The following is a 23,271-nucleotide window of genomic DNA, read 5'->3' as shown; positions in this document are numbered from 1 at the left end:
CGCCGTCTGTGGGAATCGAACCCACGACCACATGGTTAAAAGCCATGCGCTCTACCGGCTGAGCTAAGACGGCCGTGTGAACAAATAACTTCAGTTTAACAAAATACCCGCACAGTTTGATTGGATTACAGAATACATATATATATATATATTAATCTGATTTGTGACATTTTGTTCTTTCTATGCAATGTTGGAGGATGTCAAAACAAAGAGATGTGATGCTGATCAGGAATATCTGTTGTACTACACCTGAAATTCGCATAAATAATATAGACAGTACTAAAAAAAAAAAAAAATAGATAGTACTAATATATCCGGTACATTCAAATGTGTATATACAATTAATTATAAATTTCAAGAAATAAAATATTATTTTCAAATATTTTTTGGTGTCAGTTTTTTAAATTTTAAATTATTTTATTAATTCTCAATTCTATATAATCTCTTCTAAGTTTCAACTGTTCTTTCATCTCTCTCTCAAATAAATTTTCATAACTTTGTTATATATTTTAGGAATAATTGAACTCCATTCCTCTGCAATTTAGTTTAATTTTGTGAGTTTTTTATATTTAATAATATATATTATAATAATTATTAACATCATATCAAATATTATTAAATAAATAGATCATTTTTTACATTTAATACTTTGCACATAGAAACAGACTATTAAAACGTAGACACGATTTTCCTCTACTAATAAATTAGATAATTATATTAAATGTTATTAATTTATCTAGTATATACAGTTTTACTTATGATGAACACATATTTTAGTACTATTTATCTCGTGTTTTTGGAGCAATTGGAATATAAAAATTATTCAATTTTATTAATAAGATAGATACGTACACGAGCTTTAAAAGAATCAATATATTAAAAATCTCAAAAAGCCACTCAAACCCGGCTCAATACAATCAAAGTGTGGAATTTAATAGATTGGGCTCGAAGTAAAAATGTCTAAAAAATGCATATATTATATGTGAATAGAAAAATTACTTAGATAGACCAACCTGCACGATACACTAATATACTTTGCCACATGAATTTAAATTCAAATGTCCAATTTAAATGGTTTTTCAGACGCCGTCTGTGGGAATCGAACCCACGACCACATGGTTAAAAGCCATGCGCTCTACCGGCTGAGCTAAGACGGCTAACTGTTAAAACCAGCGTTCTGATTGATACATATCGTACAAATAACTTCATAGTAATAAAATAAAAAATTCATTGAATATACAATAGAAACTCAGTTCACAATTAGAATAAAATAATTTAAAACTATACAAATAAATTAAAATTATTATTATTAGGAATTTGAAATACATAATTAGAGTTATTATTTTTTACTATTAATTCATTTTTATCTTCTTTTATTTTTTTTATTAAATAAATATAATAATTATGCACACACATTAAATGTGCTCCATCTTCTTAATATTTTATTAAATTTGGATATAATCAAATATTGTGTAATTTCAATCACATTATTTGTGGTTAGTTCCAGCAGTTGTGAGATGGTTCAAAATGATTCAACTACCTTCGGAAATCTAGTTTCTATGAATTTAAAACCTCCAAAATTCTCGAAACCATATTTCATTATTTCAATTTACATTTAAAAAAAAATATGTAAGGATATATCCACATGCAAGCAAGGGGATGGGATCATGGGCTGCCCAATCCCAATCCAAAAACATGGGCGCCTCGCCTTTCCATTTGTTCTTATCGATTTTTATTTTATTTTTTTACAAAAAAGAATAATGCAATTCTTTAACTCATTTATTTTACTGAATAGAATAAAAGAGTGACAGCACAATCCAAGATTAAATATTAGATAAAATAAACCCGTGACTAATTATACATTGTTCACTCTATTTAATAAAAATATCAGGATAAATTCTGTTATCTGTTTACAATGTGGAATGAGATTAATTAACCCCATAAAATATCTTTTTATACATATTTTATTGTCTAGATTAGATAGACGTCCAAGTATAAATATATAATTTATATGAATATGTAGATAGAGAGATGTGGATCAATTGAGTGAAGAACTGATATTTTTGAGGTTATCGGAATAAGTTGTGGGATAATTCCATCCCACTAAATTAATATTTTACTATGGACTCAAATTTTATCACGAACCCATATAAAAAATAGTAAATATTGGATTAAGAGAGATTGGGTTGGTTATCCAACCCAATGTTACATGGCCTAAAGAGCAATACCACCTCATGACACGGGGCAATAATGATGTTTTGTTTAGTACAATGGTGGTAGTGATTGAGGACGATCAATTTGAATTCAAAATTATTCTAATTAAAGGGAGAGTGATGTCAACTCAATCAAATAATTGACAACGAAAGAAGTAATCTTAGAAGGACTTATATGTTACGTATCATTATTTGATGTATATGGAGCACGTCAAGAAGAAGTGAAGAGAGAAATGGATAAATTGGATGAGAAAGGGACACGTGACTACTGCTGATGCACCCCACCCCATGCCTTCATTGCTATGACTATTTTCTGCCTCACAAACAAAAAAACTATACTTAAACAAAATAATATCTAATAAATTAAGTTATAAAGGAATATATTCACATGATGGTACATGTTCGTCCATACGCATACTAACTCTCCACTAATCAAACATTAATATTGTTTTTTCTTGTTAAAATATTAAATGTTTATTTTTAATAATTTTAATTTTTAGATGAAGTAGTAATTTAAAACAATATTAGAATCACGTCAAATAAAAAATTAACAAAGTTTGCACATGATTGCGCGTGTTTGATATAGTAATATTAGATAATTATTCTCTCTAATAATTTAAAAAAATAAAAAATAAGGGGAATAAAATCATAAGATAAAAGATAAAGAGAGGCTTATATATCATAAATAGTATGGAAATACATATGATGAAATGAAATAATTAAAGCGACGTCGTGGAAGACAATATCTTCGTATGTATATCTATATAATTGGTAAAATTAAAAAAAAAAATCCAATTAAAGGTGTCAAAGTGTGAATAACACACTTTAATATTGGTGATGGACATGCTAATTTTTCTTTTCTCCTTTGATGATTATAATTATTCCCTTATGTTTATTTTCATAGTGAAGCTACCAAAACGTGATGTTAATTATATTGATGAAGTGTGTGAATACCGCAATAACCGAAATACATGATGCCTAGTCCTTCATTTTTATTTGTTTCTTGAGTACGCATGTCTGTCCTAATTTTAGAACTGACATGAAAAAGTATATATGAATATCCAAATCCGGCCTAATATGCTTCATCCCTTTTTTTTTTTTTTTTTTATACCATTAATCGATACGTTTATACTTTATTATAATTAAATAGCATCGTTTTGATGTCCTCAATCATTCAATCTATTTTTTTAAAAGTATGTTTAAAATGATTTTTTTTTTTATAAATTAAAGTTAAAGGTGCGAATTTTATGCATTTTCGAATGGTTTTGTGAGTTTGAAGGTAATTTGCATCCAAATAAACAAGTAGGGATAAATCCTTTTTTGGCCTTCAATTATAGTCATTAATGTGATTTTGGTTCTCAATAAACTTCAATTTTTTTGGGATTTTTGGTCCTTCCGTTAAATTTAAAGTGAAAAAAATTGCTATTTTCCTCCCATTTTGTGGTGTTTTTCAAGTTGTAATCCAATGTACTCATTTTTGCTATTTTTCTTCAAACTTTAAAAGAGAATAAATCAAAAAAAATAAAAATTTAAGCAACAATTTTCTAGTAATCTTAACAAAAAATTATCAATAATAGGAAATTTATCAATAAATTTTAGAAAAATTGTTGTTTAGTTCTTTTTTTTTATTTATTCTGTTTTGAAGTTTGAAAAGAAAAGCAAAAAATAAATGCATTGGATTATAACTTGAAAAACACCAAAAAAAAGGAGAAAAGTAGCATTTTTTTCACTTTAAATAAAATTTCCGTAAAGTGTAATGAAAAAATTAAGAGAAGGACCAAAAGTACAAAAAAAAATTAAAATTTTAAAATCAAAATCACATTAGTGATTATATTTAAGTACCAAAATACATTGATCCCAATCAATTATCTATGTATTGGAGAATGGAAATAAAATTTGCTAAAAAAAAGGGGGTATAATTGGTAGTTAAGGTATGGTTCCTAAGACAGGTCATATCCATCATTGTACTTAACCCTTTCTCTCTTTATTTTATTCACAAGACCTCTTACTAAGCGACAACAGCGTTTATTGTAGAAAATCTTTGTCGTTTCGAAGCCAAATTGTACTACTTACTACCAACCCCACTGCATCCATCCTCATTCCTCATTCCCCATTCCCGTCTTTCCCCGCAATCGCTGATTTTTAGGGATTCAAATTTCAAACCCTCACTGTAATAACAACAAATGTACCCTACATTGGTTCAATCAATATAATGTGGATCCCAATTTTAATATAAAATATCTAAAATACTCTTAATGAAAGGCATTTTCGACATCATAAAAGTAGATCTACGCATTAGACTCAACGGGTCGGATAGCCCACATTTATGACCCGGTTGCTTACAGAAGACCCCGATATATGGAGGGTCGCCCGATTGAAGACGCCCGTGCATCAGATATTTACACATGACCCAAACAACAGTAACTACCTGAGTCTTATAAATACGCCGACGCGCTGTTTGCGAGGTCACTGTGTTATTCATATTTTCAACCTATATTTATCTTATCACACTTTTTCACCTCGAACACCACTAACTTGAGCGTTGGAGGGTCGTTGTCAGGGACGCATCCGATGAGCTTCACATTCTTATTTTCTTCTTAGGAGCCCATTACTTGATCTTGGTAGAGTAAGCATCCAACTCAGAGATCAACCCTCAAGGTCGCAAAGCTTGAGCAAAATTACAATGTAATTAAAAGTAGTAAAGAAAATTATAAAAAAATATCTGTATATTTTGTGACTTTTAATAATCGTGGTTTTGATATAATTGTTGAAATACAATAATTTAGGCTTCATAAAGTCGAAATTTGTAGCTCTTAGTCAACAATGATTTTATGAAATTAATTTTCTCAAAATAATAACTATAAATCAATTAAATGAGAATCAAATTTTCTAGGATCGATTATTCAAAGCCTAGGCCAAAATCGGCTCGAGTGCAATTCAAATGAATTGTAATATCCCGTTAAAATTCATAAAAGTTATCATCTGGAGTTAAATGAGTGTTTGAGTAAGCTTTGGAAATGCTTTTCAGCTTTGGACTTCCACCAAAATAATTTTTCATCATATATTTACTTAATGTAGAGAGATGAACGTTTTAAATATAAAATTAAATAGAAGTTGATCATAAATGTTAAATTTAATATGACATGGTTACTTACAATTTTGAGTCCAAAACGTCAAGCAATTAATTCTTGAAGCAGGCCTATGAAAGCCGAAAAAAAAATAAGAAGAAAAGAAAATGTTGGGCTTAAAGAAAAAAGAAACCAAATTATCAATTTTTTTAAGTGAATCAAATACAATTATATTATAAGCTTCAATTATCAAAAATTAATATATGTCAATTACCAATATCAAATTTGTAAAGTACTAATATTACAATAAACGAACAGTTTCTATTAAATAAATTAATAACCACACATTGATGAGATTTCGAACTCGTAATCTCTTGGTCATGAAATTTTGAATTTACCAATTATACTAAGTCTAATTGACTATCAAATTATTGTACTAAAAACTTGATTTTGTGCAATCTTTTATGATTTGAAAATGCTCAAATCACGCTCAGTCATAATTTCATAGTTTGGTCTAATGCCTTTATCATCAACTCGGCATAAACTATTACAAAAGATCTACAGATATAAAATACTTTACTAACATAATATTTTACACACTTAATATATACTACTATATTTAATGCGTGTGCATTGTTTAAATTTTATTATTATTTTTTATATAATGAATTAATTTTAAGTGTGTGCGAATCTATAAAATTAATTAATCAAAAGAAATGATTATATGTGGAAAATATAAATATAGTTAATAACATTTTAATCAATTCATATTTTTATTGATCACAGTAGTTATTTTTAGATATTTAATCTTTAAATAGAAACTAACAAACAAAACACACTCGATGCATTTGCATGTGTAGAAAAATATTGATATAACTAATTATTTAATAGATATAATTATTTATAAAATAAATAAGTAAAATATGGGTGTTCTAAGAAATCTATAATTTATCTGACAGTTCGACACACTCGATGAGTATGGAATCTAAAAATAGAAGAAGCAACATCCTGTCTTTGTGCAAAAACAATATTAAGCACAATTTGTCATCATAAAATTAAGAAATAAGTTTATAGGTATGATTTAAAATTTTATTTGATTTTTTTTATAATTAAAAAAGATTAAAGATAAAATAATAATTGATCACAATTGGCCAAAATAAAATAATATTAAATATGCATGACTATAAAATTATGGATAGAATTAATTGATTAAATAATTAGATACCTTGTGAATAAATAAATATATTTAAGAGTAATTTTGTCAATAAATATTTTATCATCTAAATTAATTATTCTAGTGATCATATTTTTAATTAATAAATTAAATAGTCCGATATAGATATATGTATATCTATATATATTGAATACAGAAGAAAAAAAAGGGTAATTATCTTATCCCTTGAGATTTGGTGTAATTACATGTAAAATTTATATAGTTTGAAAAATTATATTTAGCACCCATGAAATTTTCTTTTATTTGATAAATAAATCTCTCATGACGTGCATAAAAAGAGACTGGCCCAAAGAGGCTCAAACAACCCAAAAAAAAATAAAGAAACGAAATGCCTGAAAAAGCTCAGGGAGAAGGGTGGAGCCTAAGGACATCCCCCAATTTGGAGGCCTATAATTTTCTTCAACTTGAACCATGATTAAAGCCCGCCAAAACATTCGGCCAAGAAGACATACACACATGGCAGCCCACTCTCCCATGTGGCACCTCATCAACCTAGGTGTCAACAACCACCTTGGACCACATCAACCCTAGAAGGACTTCCCCGGCGGCTGTGACTCCTCACAGGCGAAGGCTTTTCCTAGACTGAAGATGACTCATACTAAAGCACTTTTAGTTGTGAATAAGGATGTCCTACTCATTATCTCAATAATTCCAAACGACTTCCTTAAATCTCGAGAGTGGGATACACCCCCAACAGACCGCAGTACTCTCACTATAAATACAGGTTTAGTCTTTCATATGGAGGACACCCCTCTCATGTCCCTCTTACTCTCTAAACACCTATCTTATTCTCTAGCTATCTCTGAAGTTCTATCTACGCATATCATTACGTGTTCTTACACTTTTCATCGAATTTATTCATCATATCTCGATTCTTAATTAAATTCACTTACTTTTTTGCTATATTCAATTTCAAATCCAATACTAACTTGGAGTCGGAGTGCTAACGCCTTTTTTGCAGGTTCCCCTTTTAGGATCTCCATACGCTTCGTCCCAAGCTTCATACAATAGTTCATATCTATTGGACTTATGCGCTTTTTTGCACTCGTCACTCCGAGTCAAAATTTATCAAATTTGATGATATTAACAAAAAATCAGAAAAATAAATTATATTTGCACTCGACTGATTTATTACTGATTTATTAGGGTCAAATAATTTTTTATGACCAAATTACCCTTATACATTTTCAAGTATTCATACATGTGAGTAGGTACATCTTCACCGTGATAAAGATAGTTTAGTTAGAAAAAAATTATTTAAGTTGCAATAAGTCATAAGTCAATAAAGGGTAAATATCAATTTTTGTTCAATTTTTTTATTAATATTAATAAATTTAATAAAATTTATTAATTAGATGAAAGTAAACTTAAAAAATATTAAATATAATTTTTTTAAGCATACAAAAAATAAATGCAATTATATTAAATTTTAGAAAAAAAGAGTGTAACTATCCTAAAAAGATAAAAAATAAAAAAAATTGAAGCCGCCTAGCGCTGCTGACTGTTTCAATGAAAGGTTTTGCTTGCTGCCCTGCACTCCTCTCGTGAGTAGTGTCCCACCTCTCTCTCTCTCTCTCTTTTTCTCCGTCTTTAGTTAGCATCACGACACTGAAACCCAACAGCCAAAAACTGCCCTCTTTCCCTCTCTCTCTTCAAACAAACAAATGTTTGTCAAATCCACAATCTATAACTAATAGTCTACCAGTCCACCACCTAATCCCTTTTTCACGATAGCAGATATATATGTATATATAACTGATACATACAGTCAAATTTCCAAGTTTTTGTTTCTATCACTATATGTACTCTTTGACTCTTCCCTTCCCCAGCCCACTTCAACAAGGAGTCTGAGAGCTTCAAAGTTTTGATTTTTCTCTTTAATCCAAGCCAACAAGTGGACAACAGGACGAAGAATGAAGTGTTTTCATTTTACCAGCGGGGAGCGGAGGCCTAGCGACGACGACGACGACCAAGACGGTGTTGTGTCGCGGAAGGTCTCATGGGCGCGTTCCCTCAGCGTGGCTTCTACAAACTTGGACTCACGGCGCTCCGAGTTCGACACGGAGTCGCGCAGGGACTGGGCCGACCCGTCCGGCTTGTTCCAAGATTTCTTGTCCCAGGGGCGCGCCAATGATCTGCGTGTCTTCACGTTTTCTCAGCTGAAATCGGCTACGCGAGGGTTCAGTCGCAGCCTCGTGATCGGGGAAGGCGGGTTCGGCTGTGTTTACCGGGGTCGGGTCAAGGTAGTGGATTCCGGGTCTGGGTTGGAGTCGGATGTCGATGTTGCTATCAAGCAGTTAAATCGGAATGGATGCCAGGCATGCCCTTTAACATTCTTTGTCTGTCTCTGTAATATGTATTGTCTCTTTACCTTCTTGAAATGAAATTGACAAATCATTTGTATGTCTTATTCACTCTTCTCTTTGTTTTCCTTTATTTCTTGTTTTTTGTTTTTGAAGGGCGTGTTTGTTTTGATTTTTCTCGGGCTTGCATTTCATACAACTCTCCCTGATTCCAAGTTATCTTTTCTTTGCATCTTTTGAAACTCTCATTCAAACATCTACTTTTCTTAGAATAATCCCTTCCTATTCAAATTGTGTTCACAAACTGACTAATCAGTAAAAGACATTGTCTTCGTTAGCCACCAGTTTAGACTTGGACTGCAGGATCACTTGGCACTACATATTTGAAATATTAGGCGCGCCTTTTGTTGATTTTTTCAGCAATAAGACTCAAGCCATCTCTCTTTACAAGACCGTCTTAGGGGTTTCAATTTTCGCATTCTAGTTATCAGGGGCACAAGGAATGGATCAATGAAGTCAATTTTCTCGGTGTAGTGAAGCACCCGAATCTTGTCAAGTTAGTCGGATATTGTGCTGATGATGATGAGAGGGGGATTCAACGGCTTTTGGTTTATGAGCTCATGTGTAATAAAAGCTTGGAGGACCATTTATTGTCCCGATCGGCATCTCCTCTCCCGTGGATTGTGAGATTAAAGATTGCCCAAGATGCAGCTCGTGGTTTGGCATACCTTCATGAAGAAATGGAGTTTCAGGTGATTCTTTCTTGTTTATATCATCCCTCTGCTTGAGGAACAATAAAGAGGGAAAGTTCACAATGCTTAAACATCCTGTGCTTTTCAAGAATCCACTTTCCTCTCATGTTCTGCCGGCTACTGATCTTATCAAATTGTACCGTGGATAGACAGGTGTAAGGCAAGAAACTGGTGAAAGCAGTAAATGCGCTGTTTACCCAAGGACAATACTGATCTAGACCACGTGTGATATTATGATGAGATTGTGCTCAGAATTTGAATACTTTTAATAGTTGAACGAGGATTTTCATTTGTTTACAACAGCTGGAGCTGGAATGTAGCTTAGGTGGATGATAAAACACGTTTTTTAGTTGTTGACAACAGAAAACATGTTAACTTAGCAGCAAGGTTCCGTTTTTAATTCTAATCCTATGATTAAAGTGATGCCTCCACTTTCACCTTTTGATATGGAGGCACGAAAATGTGTATGGTATTATATGGGATCAATTTAATCTTTGTTCAACATTTCCTTTGAATTTGTAAGAGATCCATCAGTGTGATGCATAGGAATTTAAAGCATGAAAGAGCCTTTAGCCTTGTCAATTGGATCTGGTTTAGGTTGAGAAGCAAAATGAAAATCTTAACCCCTTCTCATCGGGTGCCTTCAAAAAATCCTGTTTAAGCTTAACATAAAAGGTTGTAGAAGGATGCTGTAGGGAATTCCAGTACCTATTGACATCTTGAACGTTATATATATCTGCTTTTAACTTGCCTTCACATTTTTCTCAGTTAATATTTAGAGACTTCAAGACTTCAAACATCCTCTTGGATGAAGACTTCAACGCAAAACTCTCAGACTTCGGATTGGCTAGGCAGGGCCCTTCTGCTGGATTAAGTCATGTGTCCACTTCAGTAAGTCCCATTTCTTGATTCCACTTAACTTCCAATTATCTTGAGATTTTCCCTTATGCAATGTAAATAAGCATTAATCTACCTTTTTCCTTGTTTAATGGCTTGACATTGAATTTTTTTAAATATCTTTCAGGTGGTTGGTACAGTAGGTTATGCAGCCCCAGAGTACGTTCACACCGGCAGGTTAACCGCCAAAAGCGACGTTTGGAGCTTTGGTGTAGTTCTGTACGAACTCATTACAGGAAGACGGGTGCTAGAAAGAAATTTGCCACGAGGTGAGCAGAAACTCTTGGAATGGGTAAGACCTTACGTGTCGGATCCCAAAAAGTTCCACCTGATTCTTGACCCAAGACTAGAAGGACAAAACTGCATGAAGTCAGCTCAGAGACTTGCATCTCTTGCCAACAAATGCCTCATGAAGCATCCTCGTTCCCGCCCAAAAATGAGTGAGGTAATCGAGATGCTCGGGAGCATCATTAGTGAAGCATTGCCACCAGGTGAATGTGTGCCCGAACCTGTTACACAAACGGAAAATGTGAATGAAGAAACATTGGAAATAGAATCAGGCAAGACAGAGAACCACCACCGCAAAAAGGGTTTTGATTTCAAGGAAATGGTATTGAGGAACAGATCAATAGGCAAGCTGGATTGGAGAAACTGGACTCCGAGTTTGGTAAGGACGTGATAGTTTCTATTCTGATAAGTGGATGGAGACATAGTCCATTCTGGTTTTGGTCATGCAAAAGAGCTGTAAAGTAAACAGGTGGGCGCAGGCTTCATTTGTACGCCTGCTTTCTTTTGCATTCAGCTTGTTAAGGTGCAAACCCCTTTTTTCCTCTTGGATGGATATACACTCTCTGGTTGTCCAATCTAAGTGTAGTTTGCAGTGAATCATGGAGTATTTTGTTCTGGTGGATTTCTGCAACTCAGTCTCTGCTGATTCCTACAATTGCATCTCTCATCATTACAACTGATTAGTCAAGTTATATTCTTTAAATTTTGTGAGAGCGAGGTCCAAACCGTGACTGACTTCTCATTAAGATGGTGCTCGATGTTTGGGTAATCTTTCAAACATCGTGCTAAGATCGACGCTCCTAGCTCTTTTTTTTCAAAGTTAGCTCTAGATTCCACCTGCAGTATCCTTTAAAATTCTAATATGTATTAGATTTATTGTGATTATCCAATCAATTTTGTATTTGTATCGTATAATTTAAACAATTTATAAATAATTCTGCTTTGTGCCCCCTAACATTTCTTCCCATCATAAATATTTTATTCTCACGGTATATCTGACTTAAACACTTCCCTCAAAGAACGCATCTTACGTTCTTGGGGTGGCATACTCCATATTCATAGCTGAAATATTAACAGCATTGGTAATATAGAATCAGAAATTGGAGCAGAAGTAACCATAATTCAAAGATATTGCCAATTCGAATGTGTGGTCTGATGTAGGAGCAACTTGCAAGAACTTATGTGGGCCAGCATTGTGCCACGTGTCATAGTGGAAGCCATACATGCTTGGATGAGCTTTTCATCTCATCATTCTTGAAAAATACAAATTTTAATTTTATTAAAAAAAAAAAGAAGAAAAAGAGATGAATGATGATAAGACACTTGTGGAGAGCTTGTGCTACAAACACTTCTTGAGTTAGTTTCTCTTCACAATATTTGCATCATATATTCTCTCTCTCTCTTGAAACACTTCAACACAGAGAAAGCAGTGGATTAGAGTAGTGTTGTACTCCCCCCAGCAATGGCTTCCTTGAACTTGTTCTTTTCTCCCGTTGTTACCCCTCAAAGAAGAGTAATCAGAACTGCTGCCACAGCTGCAAAGTCCTCCGGCGCCGGAAGCACTGAGGAGAAGGGTTTCCTGGACTTCATCTTAGGTGGTCTCACCAAAGAAGACCAGTTCTATGAGACCGATCCCATCTTGAAGAAGGTCGAGGGGAAGACCACCGGCACCGTCGGCGGCCGAAAGAATTCGGTCTCCGCGGCGCCCCCACCGCCCAAGAAGAAAGACGGTGGTGGGTTCGGGCTTGGTGGGCTGTTTGCCAAGAAATGACCACCTGCAGATTGGTATCATTTATTCCGACACTACCAACATTCTATGTATTTCTCATTGTACGCACTACTTATCATCATCATACGTTTCCTTCTGTAATTTGCTACTTGATTCAATTGCATATATTGCTTTCCTAGTTGCATTCTTACCATATTGTAGAAACACCATTGTTGAAATTCTTACTTACGGTTATATTAAATCGAATCAAACTAATTATAAAACAAGTGTAATTTGTGATTCATCACTTTTTTGAATTATATATTAATTACACCATAGATTTAACCAATTTCGATTAGGAGTGAAATTTCCACGATTTTGATCTAAATAATAATATACAAAGGTTAATTACATTTAAATTTTCTCGAAAAATAAAAAAAATTATATTTTCCAACAATATAATTTTAAAAATAATTTTTACATCCTTGAGATCAAAATAGTGAAATCCCATTTGAGTCTTAATTCAAATGAATAAAAAAATAATTAAATAAAATATTCATCAAACATCAACCATTATGCTCTTGAATGTATTTGCAATGCTTACATTGTTGAAGGAATATATTTGTTATATTTTTACATTTGAAGGGATGCCCTTCTATGGTTCCTTTTTTTTTGAGGTAGTGTTTGAATATTATAATAGAAAAAAAGAAATTCTATATTTATTACTAATTGGATGAAGTGAGAAGCAAAAATATTTAATAAAATAGTTTTTTTTTTAAATAATATCATTAGTACTTTAGTCTTTTGCCTTAGCAATACCTATTTGACAGTCAAATTGGTGGGTTAGGAAATTTGAAGTCCATGTTCTTGTATTTCTAGTTATTTGTATGTGTAATCTAAATACAATATATAACAAGCCAGCAAGAAATTGAGTATCACCAAAGGACATCAAAGTCCCATTTAAGAAAGATTGTGGGAAGTAGGGGAAAAGAAAGTGTTAAAGAAAATACACTACAATAAAATAGCTCAATATCTATGAAAAAATTTGATGCTAAAGTTAGGTCGAGCTAATTAGTAAGTAAAAAATTTTCGTTGCTAATCTACACTATTTAATATACATTGTAAACAATTCGTTGCTAAATTCATTAGCAAGTAAATTTTTGTTGCTAAATATCAGCAAGTTAATTCTTGTATTAAATAATGTGATTCAGTAACGAGAATTTTACTTACTAATTTTTTTCATTGATGTCAAGCTATTTTCTTGAATTGATACCTAAAGAATAAAAAAGATATTATATATATAATTGTACATTTGCATATGGTGCATAATAGAAAGATCAATAAACTGATTCTTGCTATGAAATTAGATTATTTTCTTGTTTGGTCGCCCAAGTCTTTGATGCTTTATTTACTTATTTTTCGAGATCAATTGAAAAATAAAGCAACCTTCTCTCTATTAAGAGTTGCATAAAGATTTCTTCTTTACTTGGTCCGATTTCAAAGTGAATTGAGAAATGTAATAATACAGGGAAGTTGATTGACTAACCAATACGAGATTTTTTTGTATGTCAAGGACATAAAGTGCGTTATATTGTCCAAAAATAAAAATTATTCCCCATATATAGTATCATTAGTGTCGGAAACATGCGTAATTGGCCATAATTCTTCATTTCCAACAGTGTATTACGCCATCCATATACGTTGTAAAGTTTAAGATTAAACAATTTACCTATATTCCTCCGGTTCAAAAAATCCTAAATCGCCAATAACTATTACCTTTTGCTCTATTTTTGCCCGTTTAACTAACATAAGCCATTTGGGGTTTGGTAGATTTTAGCATTATGATTAAAAACACCTCAAAACGTAGGAAGATCAGTCCACAACTCACTTATGGATTTTGTGTGTCGCAAGATGTGTTGTTAAACGTAGGAAGCAACTAGAGGAATAAGAGTAGAACAAAGCTAGTGTTGTGAAGAAGAGAGTGATGCCCAATTTTGGACAGCTTGTGTCTATTGAAAAGTAGTTAAATTCTTGAAATCTCTTTCCTAAAAAAATTAGGCCTCTTTTTCATACTTTGGTTAAATTAGGAGGATGCCCATCGTAACTCCTAGTAAGCTTCCTACAAGCCCATATGCTATTGGCCCTGGGCCTCATGGGCCGGGGACTATAATTGGTCTCCATTTAGTTATTTTAAGAATTGTATATACCCTTTAGTATTAGTAATAATTTAATAAATATTTTTCATGACAGTCGATTGTGAGAGGATATTTGTTTAACGATCATTAGTTTCAAGAATGTTTTTATAATTTTTTAAATAATACTGAGGTATTATAATTATGATAAAATTTTATGTAATTTACAAGTACTTTTAGGTAATTGTAAATAAATTAAAATATTAATATGATTCCTTTAATTAAATTCAATAGACACACATATGTATATTAAAGTTTGTGAATAATAATGGCAAGTCCACATATTTAAGCTACATTTAAACTATAAAGATCAGTACTGAAATATATGATACATTTTTACTGTCTCATTCTTTATAATATTCAGCCTAAGATTGCTTTGTGGATCATGTCACTAATCACTTATTTTAAGAAATTAATGAAAAAGATTCCATTATAAAGCTCATATTTTAAAAAAGCAATCTTATCCCGCTCAATATTTAAAAATAAATCGGGGCCAAAAAGTTTGGGGAGTTCGTAAATATATCATTTTTAAAACGGGTGTAACTTAATTCTAATAGTTCAAGAGGGAATTTAGTGAATATATCACTTTTAAAAGGGGTGCAACTACAATTTTAAAGAGTTCAAGGAGGGAAAAAGCGAGTTATTAATTTAATAATTTTAAAAGAAGTATAAGTATAATAATTTGTCAAACTTTTCGGCTCTCATGTCAAACTTATAGAGTAGTGCTTGATGGAGATGAGCGGAAAAGTGTGATTGGAAGAAAAATGTCAAAATCAATTAAACGATGATTGACTTATTGGAGTTTTACAATCAAAAGAGTGTGAATTCTAATTACATGAATATAAATGTACGTCTATTATTATAATATTTAATTTTTATTTGAATGTATTGATTGATTTAAAAAATAAATAAAGATGAAAGATGTCCAAAAGACATAAATTTTGCCGACGGCCACGGGAACTAATACTTTCCAAGATGTAAGGACTAGTCCACATCGATCTAACTCCTGTTCCCACAAGAAACTTGGGAGCCAATCACGATTTCTCATAATTTACAATCACATCAACTGATAACATTACTTCAAACTTAGCTCATTAGTAATCAAATTGCGTTCATGAATGAGATCTATTTTCAGACTGAAAGCGTGTTTGGTTGAATTTACTCAAAAGGTTTTATAAGTGTATATGTATGTCTTAAATATATTTTTTAAGTTATTAAATGTTGAATTTTGTTTTAACATAAGATGATAGATTTTATAAATATTAGTAATAATATTATCATAGTTACTATGTTTAAAATTTTAAAATAAGTTTGAAAACTCCGTACATTTTTAGAAAGAGTTTGTATGCGCCTAATATTTAGTTTTGAGTTTAATAAAGTCTTTTTTTTTTTTGTAAATATTTAAGTTATATCACATTATAAAATATTTTGAAAAATTTAAGAATAGTTACATTTACATTTCTTGATCTATGGTCTATTTATATAAATTACCCATGATTTTTTTTAAATTACACAAACACTCATCAAAAAAGTCAACATCATTTACACAAACCATTCGTATTTTTTAGAAAATTATGCATGCACCCCCATAAAACATCAACAATATTATACAAACTATTTATGCCTTTTTATTGTCAGAAATAATTTTTATAATGATGCAAAAAATAGAAATGATTTATGTAAATAACCATAGTTATCATGGTTTTAAATTTTAATAGTTTGGTAACTTGTTTAGTCATTATTAAAATATAAAGAGCTTATTATGATAAATACCATGATATCTTTAAATTCTAACATATTATTATTCAGATACTTTAAATTTATTTATAAAACAAGACTTTAATTTTTAAAAACAATAAATTTAGTCAAACACCGTCTTAGTACTTATCCATTAATCAAGAGCAAATACAAACATCCAACGACCCGAAACTAGTATTTAAAGTAAAATATCTGCGTACAAAAACTAAAAATATTTAATGAGTTGTATCTCTCAATTAAAATAAAAGAAAGACCATACTTCTTTTGTGATTAAAAGATTGTCTACATGATGTTGATTAATTTATGTTTATAGTCTAATAGCTTCCCGTCAGCCAGTTTTATTACAAGATTTTGTTTATCTGATCGAATTAAATTAATCAGCAAATAATAAATATAATCACGCTTGTTGTTTTTTGAAAATTGTACATCAATTACATAATAAATAATATTATGATATAATTAATTCAGTTCCCACAAAACATAATTATGAGTTAGAGTTTCTTGTAATAGAAACATGATGTTGGAAAAGAGCATCTGAAAACCCGTTGGGGTCCTGGTACGATCCATCGTCCGGTCACATTCAATCCGTTCCTCTCAATGTGGTCGTTGGGTCCAGTTAAAAGCGTGTTTAGCCCTTTCCATTCACGTGTACAGTCCCACAGAACAAGTTGCCATAACCAACCATCAATTACGAGTTTGGATGTTGTGAGAGCAAAGGTGCTAGTAAAGGGCAGGCAACAAGTATTTATCATCCCATGCTCTTTTAATAAAGAAATGGTGTTGATAAGATTCTTGGGAGAGAGGGAATGGGGATGGGTTGCTCAATACAGATAACAAAAAGGACAGCCATACACTCGCATGTACTAGTAACTTTCTTGATGCACCTATCATTTAATTTTCTTCCAAATAGCAATTCTATATATATATATATATTAGAATCGTGAAGAAAATTTTAAATGGATAAATAATGATGTTGGCATTTGTTCCACGTCAATTTCAGATAAGATGTTTGTGCAGTTTATAAAATCCAAGGTTTCGTCTGCCCAGCCAAGCGTTTTTTCAGTGGACAACGGTTTTCATGAAATTTTTGTTTCCATACCTCATCAAAAACCTTTTACCAAACAATATGTTCATTCATGCTGCAAGTGGAAATTGGCAGCTAGCCACCTGGTCAACATCAGTACTTGGGAATATTTATAGTCCTTTTAACTGATTGTTCAACTTCAGTAAAGGCTTCTATGAGAAACAGAATTCAAGTAACTTATACTGATTTATGATAATATACATGTCAAAATGTTAAACAAAGTCATGCTCACCAACTCAACAGAGCTAACTTACTCATATGAGAATCACCATCTTACAGGCTTACATTTATATCGTGTTACAAGAAATACAAGCGGCGTATACTCTAGCAAAAACAACTGTACAGACTGGTCATCGATTACTTCCCTAAAATCAATAACCAACGCTCTGAGCTACACCTCTGAATGAAGAGGAAAACCACAGCTCTTTCTCAGTAGAGTATCTTAAGAGTATTATTTTGAATGAGGTGGAGAAGCTGACGGTCGTGGATAAGCAGCATTTGCAATTTTATTGCCGGCGTCGCCAGCACTTCGTCTACGTTGCCTGGATCCATTTTGGGTCTTGATGTGATTGTTGTCCATATTATTCGAATCTTGAAGTTGCTCAAGTTCTTTCACTATTTCTTCCATTTTAGGCCTCAACCTGGGCTCTAAGGATATGCATCTTGAAGCAAGGTTAGCGACCTTCTGAGCCACATCCATTGTGTACTGGCCTTCGAGGCGGTTGTCCATAATGCGGTAGACTTTGCGCTTGTTAGCCAGGTAGGGCCTGGACCATTCTACAAGCTTGTGCTCACCAGGTGGTCTGTTCTTGTCAATTGCTCTCCTGCCGGATAGTATTTCAAGGAGCACAACTCCGTAGCTATATACATCACTCTTTGCAGTTAAATGACCTGATTACGAAGAAATCAGAAACCTTATAGGAAATAGATGCTATTCCTTTACAGCAATCAACGTCACAAAGAAGAGAAAATGGGCAGGTGGTGAAATGGGAAGAGTAATGCGTGATTCAAGAATCATACCAGTGGCTAGATATTCTGGAGCTGCATATCCATAGGTCCCCATGACCCTTGTGGACACATGACTTTTATCACCAGTCGGCCCATCCTTGGCCAATCCAAAATCAGAGAGTTTTGCATTGTAATTCTGCCAAATCATGAGTTACGCATTTCAAAAGTTTTATCAAAGATTACAGGGTTGATGGATACTCAATGTATTTACAATTTTCTGCAGCAGGGCGTAATGTAAAAGGTTAGTGCCATTACTACAAATGCCAAAATCAGGTGGTCAGAATGCACATGAAAAAGAGAAGTTACCGCGTCAAGCAATACGTTAGAAGTTTTGAAGTCTCTATAAATGACTTTTGCTTCAGCACTATGAAGGAAAGCAAGCCCCTTTGCAGCTCCAAGAGCAACCTTAAGGCGAAGGCTCCAAGAAAGAGGTTGGAAATAAGAACCCCCTGCAACAATAAAGATCGCCCGTTATTTTTAAGAATTTCTAACTATGTAAAGGGTTCCGATTTACGTCATAGTATAGATGAAGTCACAATGACTCACTTCGAAAGAGATGGTTCTCTAAGCTCCCACGAGGCATGAATTCATACACCAAGAGTCTATGATCATCCTCCAAGCAGTATCCAATAAGTTTCACAAGATTAGGATGGGAAAACTGGCCCAAATAATTCACTTCTGCCTATAAGACCGTGAACCAAAACTACATTAGAGCAAATATAACAAAATGATAAAAAAATTTACTGGTCGACATCCTAAAAATTATACTTTAAGTTCACTATGTTCCTTTCAGGACTCGATACCCAACTTTGAAATACTGAATGAACGACACATTTAACGAAAAATTAGAAACTCACCAACCACTCCCTATGGCCCTGATAACTTTCTTGGTGAAGTTTCTTTACTGCAATAATCATGCCTGTCCCAGGTTTTGCAGCGGTAAATGAATTTTCATCGATCCAGCCTTTAAACACTGAGCCAAATCCACCTCCTCCCAGAACACTATCTGGTCGAAAGTTACGGGTGGCTACCTTCAGATCAGAAAAACTGAAGCTCTTCAAGTTAGACGACTGCAAGATCTCACCCTCAGTACGAGGAGTAGGAGGAACCGACGTTGATGAGATTTTGCTACTACCAAGGCTCATATCATACCCATCCGAGCTAACGTATTGTGAATTTACGCCTGGATTGATCAATTAACGGAAACCAATTAGGTACTAGGAATTTAGCCACAGATTAGTCAATAATGAAACACAGTATTATATTTTTTTTAAATCATGTTAGATCACCATTGTGTAAAGCAATCATGTTTGAGACGGAGCAGCGACTAAAACCAGAAAGTTATTGAATGAATGATAGAACAAACATCTTACAACCCGTTAATTTACAGAGAAAATGAAGAAGCTGTGAAGCAAAAGGATTCTAGGAAGTAGGAAAACAATAGATTTGCCAGCCACCAGGTGCAAATATCCAGCCACGCTAATAAATTCCTCATGGCTGTACTCTCTCTGTCTATCTCTCAGACGCACACACACACACAGACATACACTCCAAGAATCAGAGAGAGAAGAAAAGATGATGGTTACCAGTATGAGCCGGGGTGTCGGCTTTGATTCTAGCACTAAAACAAATCCCCATGGCAAGAAAAGTTTTTGGTCTCAGCAAACTCTGCAGATCACGGAAAAAGTTATAATAAGCAACTAAATATATGCAAAGCCCCTTCCCCCTTCTCCGCAATTATTAAAGAAGCAAAGTTAGCAGATCCAATAGAGGTGTGAAAGCTAGCTGAAAAAGGAAGAAAAGGAAACCAAGCAATACTAGAATATTCAATTCTTCTTGTATTATTTATGACTTCAACATTTAAAGAGTAAAAGCTAGAGCCTTTTGGTAAATTAAACACGCACCCACTCAACTCCTTCCTGCAACACGCAATAACCAAGATATATAATAACATTTCATTCATATAGCACACACACACACACACACATATATATATCTACATACAGACAGAGAGAAAGAGAGAGCGTACAGAAAGACACACCCTGCTTCTTGAAGAAGGGCAGTAGAGAACAGTGATCAGCAAACAAGAGGAAGAAGCAGAGATGAGCGTTCTTCTCCAAGAAAAGACTTCCTATCTCGCTGTGCCTCTATTCATGGGTGTGTGTGTGTGTGTGTGTGTGAGAGAGAGAGAGAGAGAGAGAGAGAGAGAAGAGAGGGAGAGTTGACTAGTCTGAAGCTTGAAACTGGGGAGCTTAAAGAAGAGGGAGAGGGAAGTTTGGGAGAAATGGATATTAATGGCGGGCGGGGGGCAGCGCCACTCTTCAATAACTCCAACTTGTGTACATGTACAATAAATAAAAACGCATACACACACACATGTGTGTGTGTGTGTGCAGCCTGCATTGACCAGATGTGCTGTTTAGTTGACTCTTTGAATTGTCTTGGTAGCTGACGACATATGGTGAAGCCGACGTGGGATGGCCCCTCTTTGGACTCGCCCCCCCCCCCCCCCCCCAAATTGTTAGCCGTCCCGCTCCTTAATTTGGCACTTACTTCCTCCATTTCCCAATCTTTATAATAAATCTTTCATTTAAAAAAAAGACAAATACTATTCTTATATATATATATATTTTTATTTGTTATAATTTGATAAATGGATTCTCTCATATGATAAATGGCCAAGAGAAAATGAGAAAAAGTTATTTCTTCAATAAAAGCAATCTTGTTTTGTTCTATTTCTAAAGTTTCTTGTTTTAAAAATTTTGCAAGATATATGTGTATGTTTTCTAGAGTTTTTGATATGTTTGATTTTATATTATATAGTAGTATAAGATAAATTAAAATAAGTCGAAATACACTGAGTTGTGTTTTTCATAGCATCAAATCTTAAATCTTGTCTTTCACATAAGCAACCTACAAACATTAAGATCGGGTCACTCAGAAATCCCACGACACAGATATTTTGAGACTCAAGTCAGTCAATGAGCCGTGAGGTGTTAAATCACAAAGTAAAAGTACTCGTAAGGTATAAGAGAAAAACAAATCAGCGGATATTGAGTATTTATAATTTTACTCAATTGTACAGTCAACACTTAAACCTTTAAAATAGTAATACGCTTGCTTCAATTCATAATTGAGCTTTCGGGGTTCTCGGTTCGACGAGTCCGAGAACCCCAATGACAAAAATATATGGACCCTCTTGTATGCAAGGTATATAATGCTCATTTATTATGGAGGGTATATATGTGTTTTTACATACTTTCCCACATCAGTATTAGATCTTGGTATTGTGAATTTGAATGTGAAAGAGCTCAAGCAAGAGTCATTAAATAAGACTTAGACCTTTTGTTTAATTTGACGTACGTCTTCCTTTGTCTTATTGGTTTAACTTCTTAAGTTGTATTATTTAATTTATTTCAATGAAGAAGGGTAGACCATCATTTTATCAAAGATAAGGACATACATACGTACATACATATATATATATATTTAATTAATAAGCGGGAAGGATTTATATACCAAATATATCGATAAATGATAAATAAAAATACTGAGTAAAAATAGTATTTTTCAGAACAGACAAATATATAACATATTTTTTATCAAACGTTCCCCAGAATTCAACATTCATATGCCTTTTCTCATTTCTTTTCAAGTAATTATAATTTTCGAATGTATTACGACTTTCTTTTACAAAAATAGAAAAGCGTCACAAACGTTTCCTTCTTTTATTAGCTTAGCGTAGACAGTACGCTCAATGAGAACCTCTCATTCAATAATATACTTACTAATTAATTATTATCAAAATAATCAAAATAAAAAATGTTAATTCTGTGAATAGCATAATATCTTGCTTGTGTGCCACTTACTTAGCTTAATTTACGTCGCCGACCCTTGCTATTATTCACTCCTTTAATTTTTTACATCTTATATAATATTTTAAAAGTTTAAAAATATTAAATTTTAATTTACAATTATAAGCTTTTAAATTATTTGAATAAGTAAGATTTTAGACCGTATTTTTAGAATAATAAGCTCCTTATATTATAATAATTATTAAAAGAACCGTCAAACTGGTCGAATTTAGAATTAACAGGACTTATAAGCTTCCAAATATTTTATAAAAATATTTTAAAAAACTTAAATCTCAGCCCAAACACCCTCTTAACTTGTTATCTCAAGTTATGAGAATATACACTTTATTTCCTTCAACTAAGAAACTATCACTTATTTTTTAATTTTGCCTCTTTTTTTAAGTATGGTTACAATATTAAGTGAAGAGATTTGAAGACATTATCAGCACTTATTAAAAGATTGTGTGGCTGAAATCATCATTCTAGAAAAGTAAAAAAACTAATGTAGAAATAATATTTTGGGATCATCAATTTTTTTTGACTTTCTAGAAATTGGCAGGCCAAACATGATACATCAAATTTTTTTCCAAAAATAAATTAAGAAAAGTGCTTTTTTAAAAAAAAATGAATTATTTAAATTAAATAGATCTAAGTTAAAAATTAAATCAAAACGACTCTCCAAAACTTATACAATTGGTATCCACCCATTGTAAAGAGAGAAATGAAGTGAAAGATATGATGTTGGAAAAGAAGCCAACCAGCCAACTAAATTATCTTATTCCCTTGATTTTGGGCTACGTACATCAGTAACAACATGTATCTATAGTCGTGCAACCATATCGGACAACATAATTAGGCACGTAAACAAGCATATGTTGTTAAGATGCAAGCGAATATATTGTTGGTCACTTT

The 23,271-nt window shown here is 32.7% G+C and overlaps 3 protein-coding genes and 2 non-coding genes across 5 annotated transcripts; 2 read left to right on the top strand and 3 right to left on the bottom strand.

Moving 5' to 3' along the window:
• TRNAK-UUU (transfer RNA lysine (anticodon UUU)) lies at nt 1-73 on the bottom strand. The gene has a single exon. It is a non-coding gene; the product is annotated as a tRNA-Lys (tRNA).
• A 1,011-nt stretch (nt 74-1,084) lies between these two features.
• On the bottom strand, nt 1,085-1,157 carry TRNAK-UUU (transfer RNA lysine (anticodon UUU)). Its single transcript has one exon. It is a non-coding gene; the product is annotated as a tRNA-Lys (tRNA).
• A 6,936-nt stretch (nt 1,158-8,093) lies between these two features.
• Nucleotides 8,094-11,710, top strand: LOC105170416 (Protein kinase superfamily protein). The gene is made up of 4 exons (XM_011091170.3): nt 8,094-8,833; nt 9,310-9,570; nt 10,339-10,461; nt 10,595-11,710. Exons 1-4 carry the CDS (start codon nt 8,429-8,431, stop codon nt 11,144-11,146), a joined length of 1,341 nt encoding a protein of 446 aa, XP_011089472.1. The 5' UTR covers nt 8,094-8,428; the 3' UTR covers nt 11,147-11,710.
• A 352-nt stretch (nt 11,711-12,062) lies between these two features.
• LOC105170415 (thylakoid soluble phosphoprotein) lies at nt 12,063-12,662 on the top strand. Its single transcript, XM_011091169.3, has one exon. The coding sequence runs from the start codon at nt 12,218-12,220 to the stop codon at nt 12,524-12,526; it is 309 nt and encodes a 102-aa protein (XP_011089471.1). The 5' UTR covers nt 12,063-12,217; the 3' UTR covers nt 12,527-12,662.
• Nucleotides 12,663-17,664: 5,002 nt separating this feature from the next.
• LOC105170413 (putative serine/threonine-protein kinase PBL10) lies at nt 17,665-20,847 on the bottom strand. Its single transcript, XM_011091167.3, has 7 exons — nt 20,547-20,847; nt 20,092-20,173; nt 19,363-19,688; nt 19,052-19,187; nt 18,812-18,954; nt 18,518-18,641; nt 17,665-18,388 (listed from the first exon to the last, which is right to left on the bottom strand). The coding sequence occupies exons 2-7, from the start codon at nt 20,141-20,143 to the stop codon at nt 17,949-17,951; spliced, it is 1,221 nt and encodes a 406-aa protein (XP_011089469.1). The 5' UTR covers nt 20,144-20,173; nt 20,547-20,847; the 3' UTR covers nt 17,665-17,948.
• Between the last annotated feature and the right edge of the window lie 2,424 nt (nt 20,848-23,271).

The sequence above is a fragment of the Sesamum indicum genome, linkage group LG9 (genome assembly GCF_026168435.1).
Source record: "Sesamum indicum cultivar Baizhima isolate 11 linkage group LG9, ASM2616843v1, whole genome shotgun sequence".
Lineage (NCBI taxonomy): Eukaryota > Viridiplantae > Streptophyta > Magnoliopsida > Lamiales > Pedaliaceae > Sesamum > Sesamum indicum.
The sequence above is the reverse complement of the archived record's forward strand: the minus strand, read 5'-3'. Positions and strand labels throughout refer to the sequence as shown.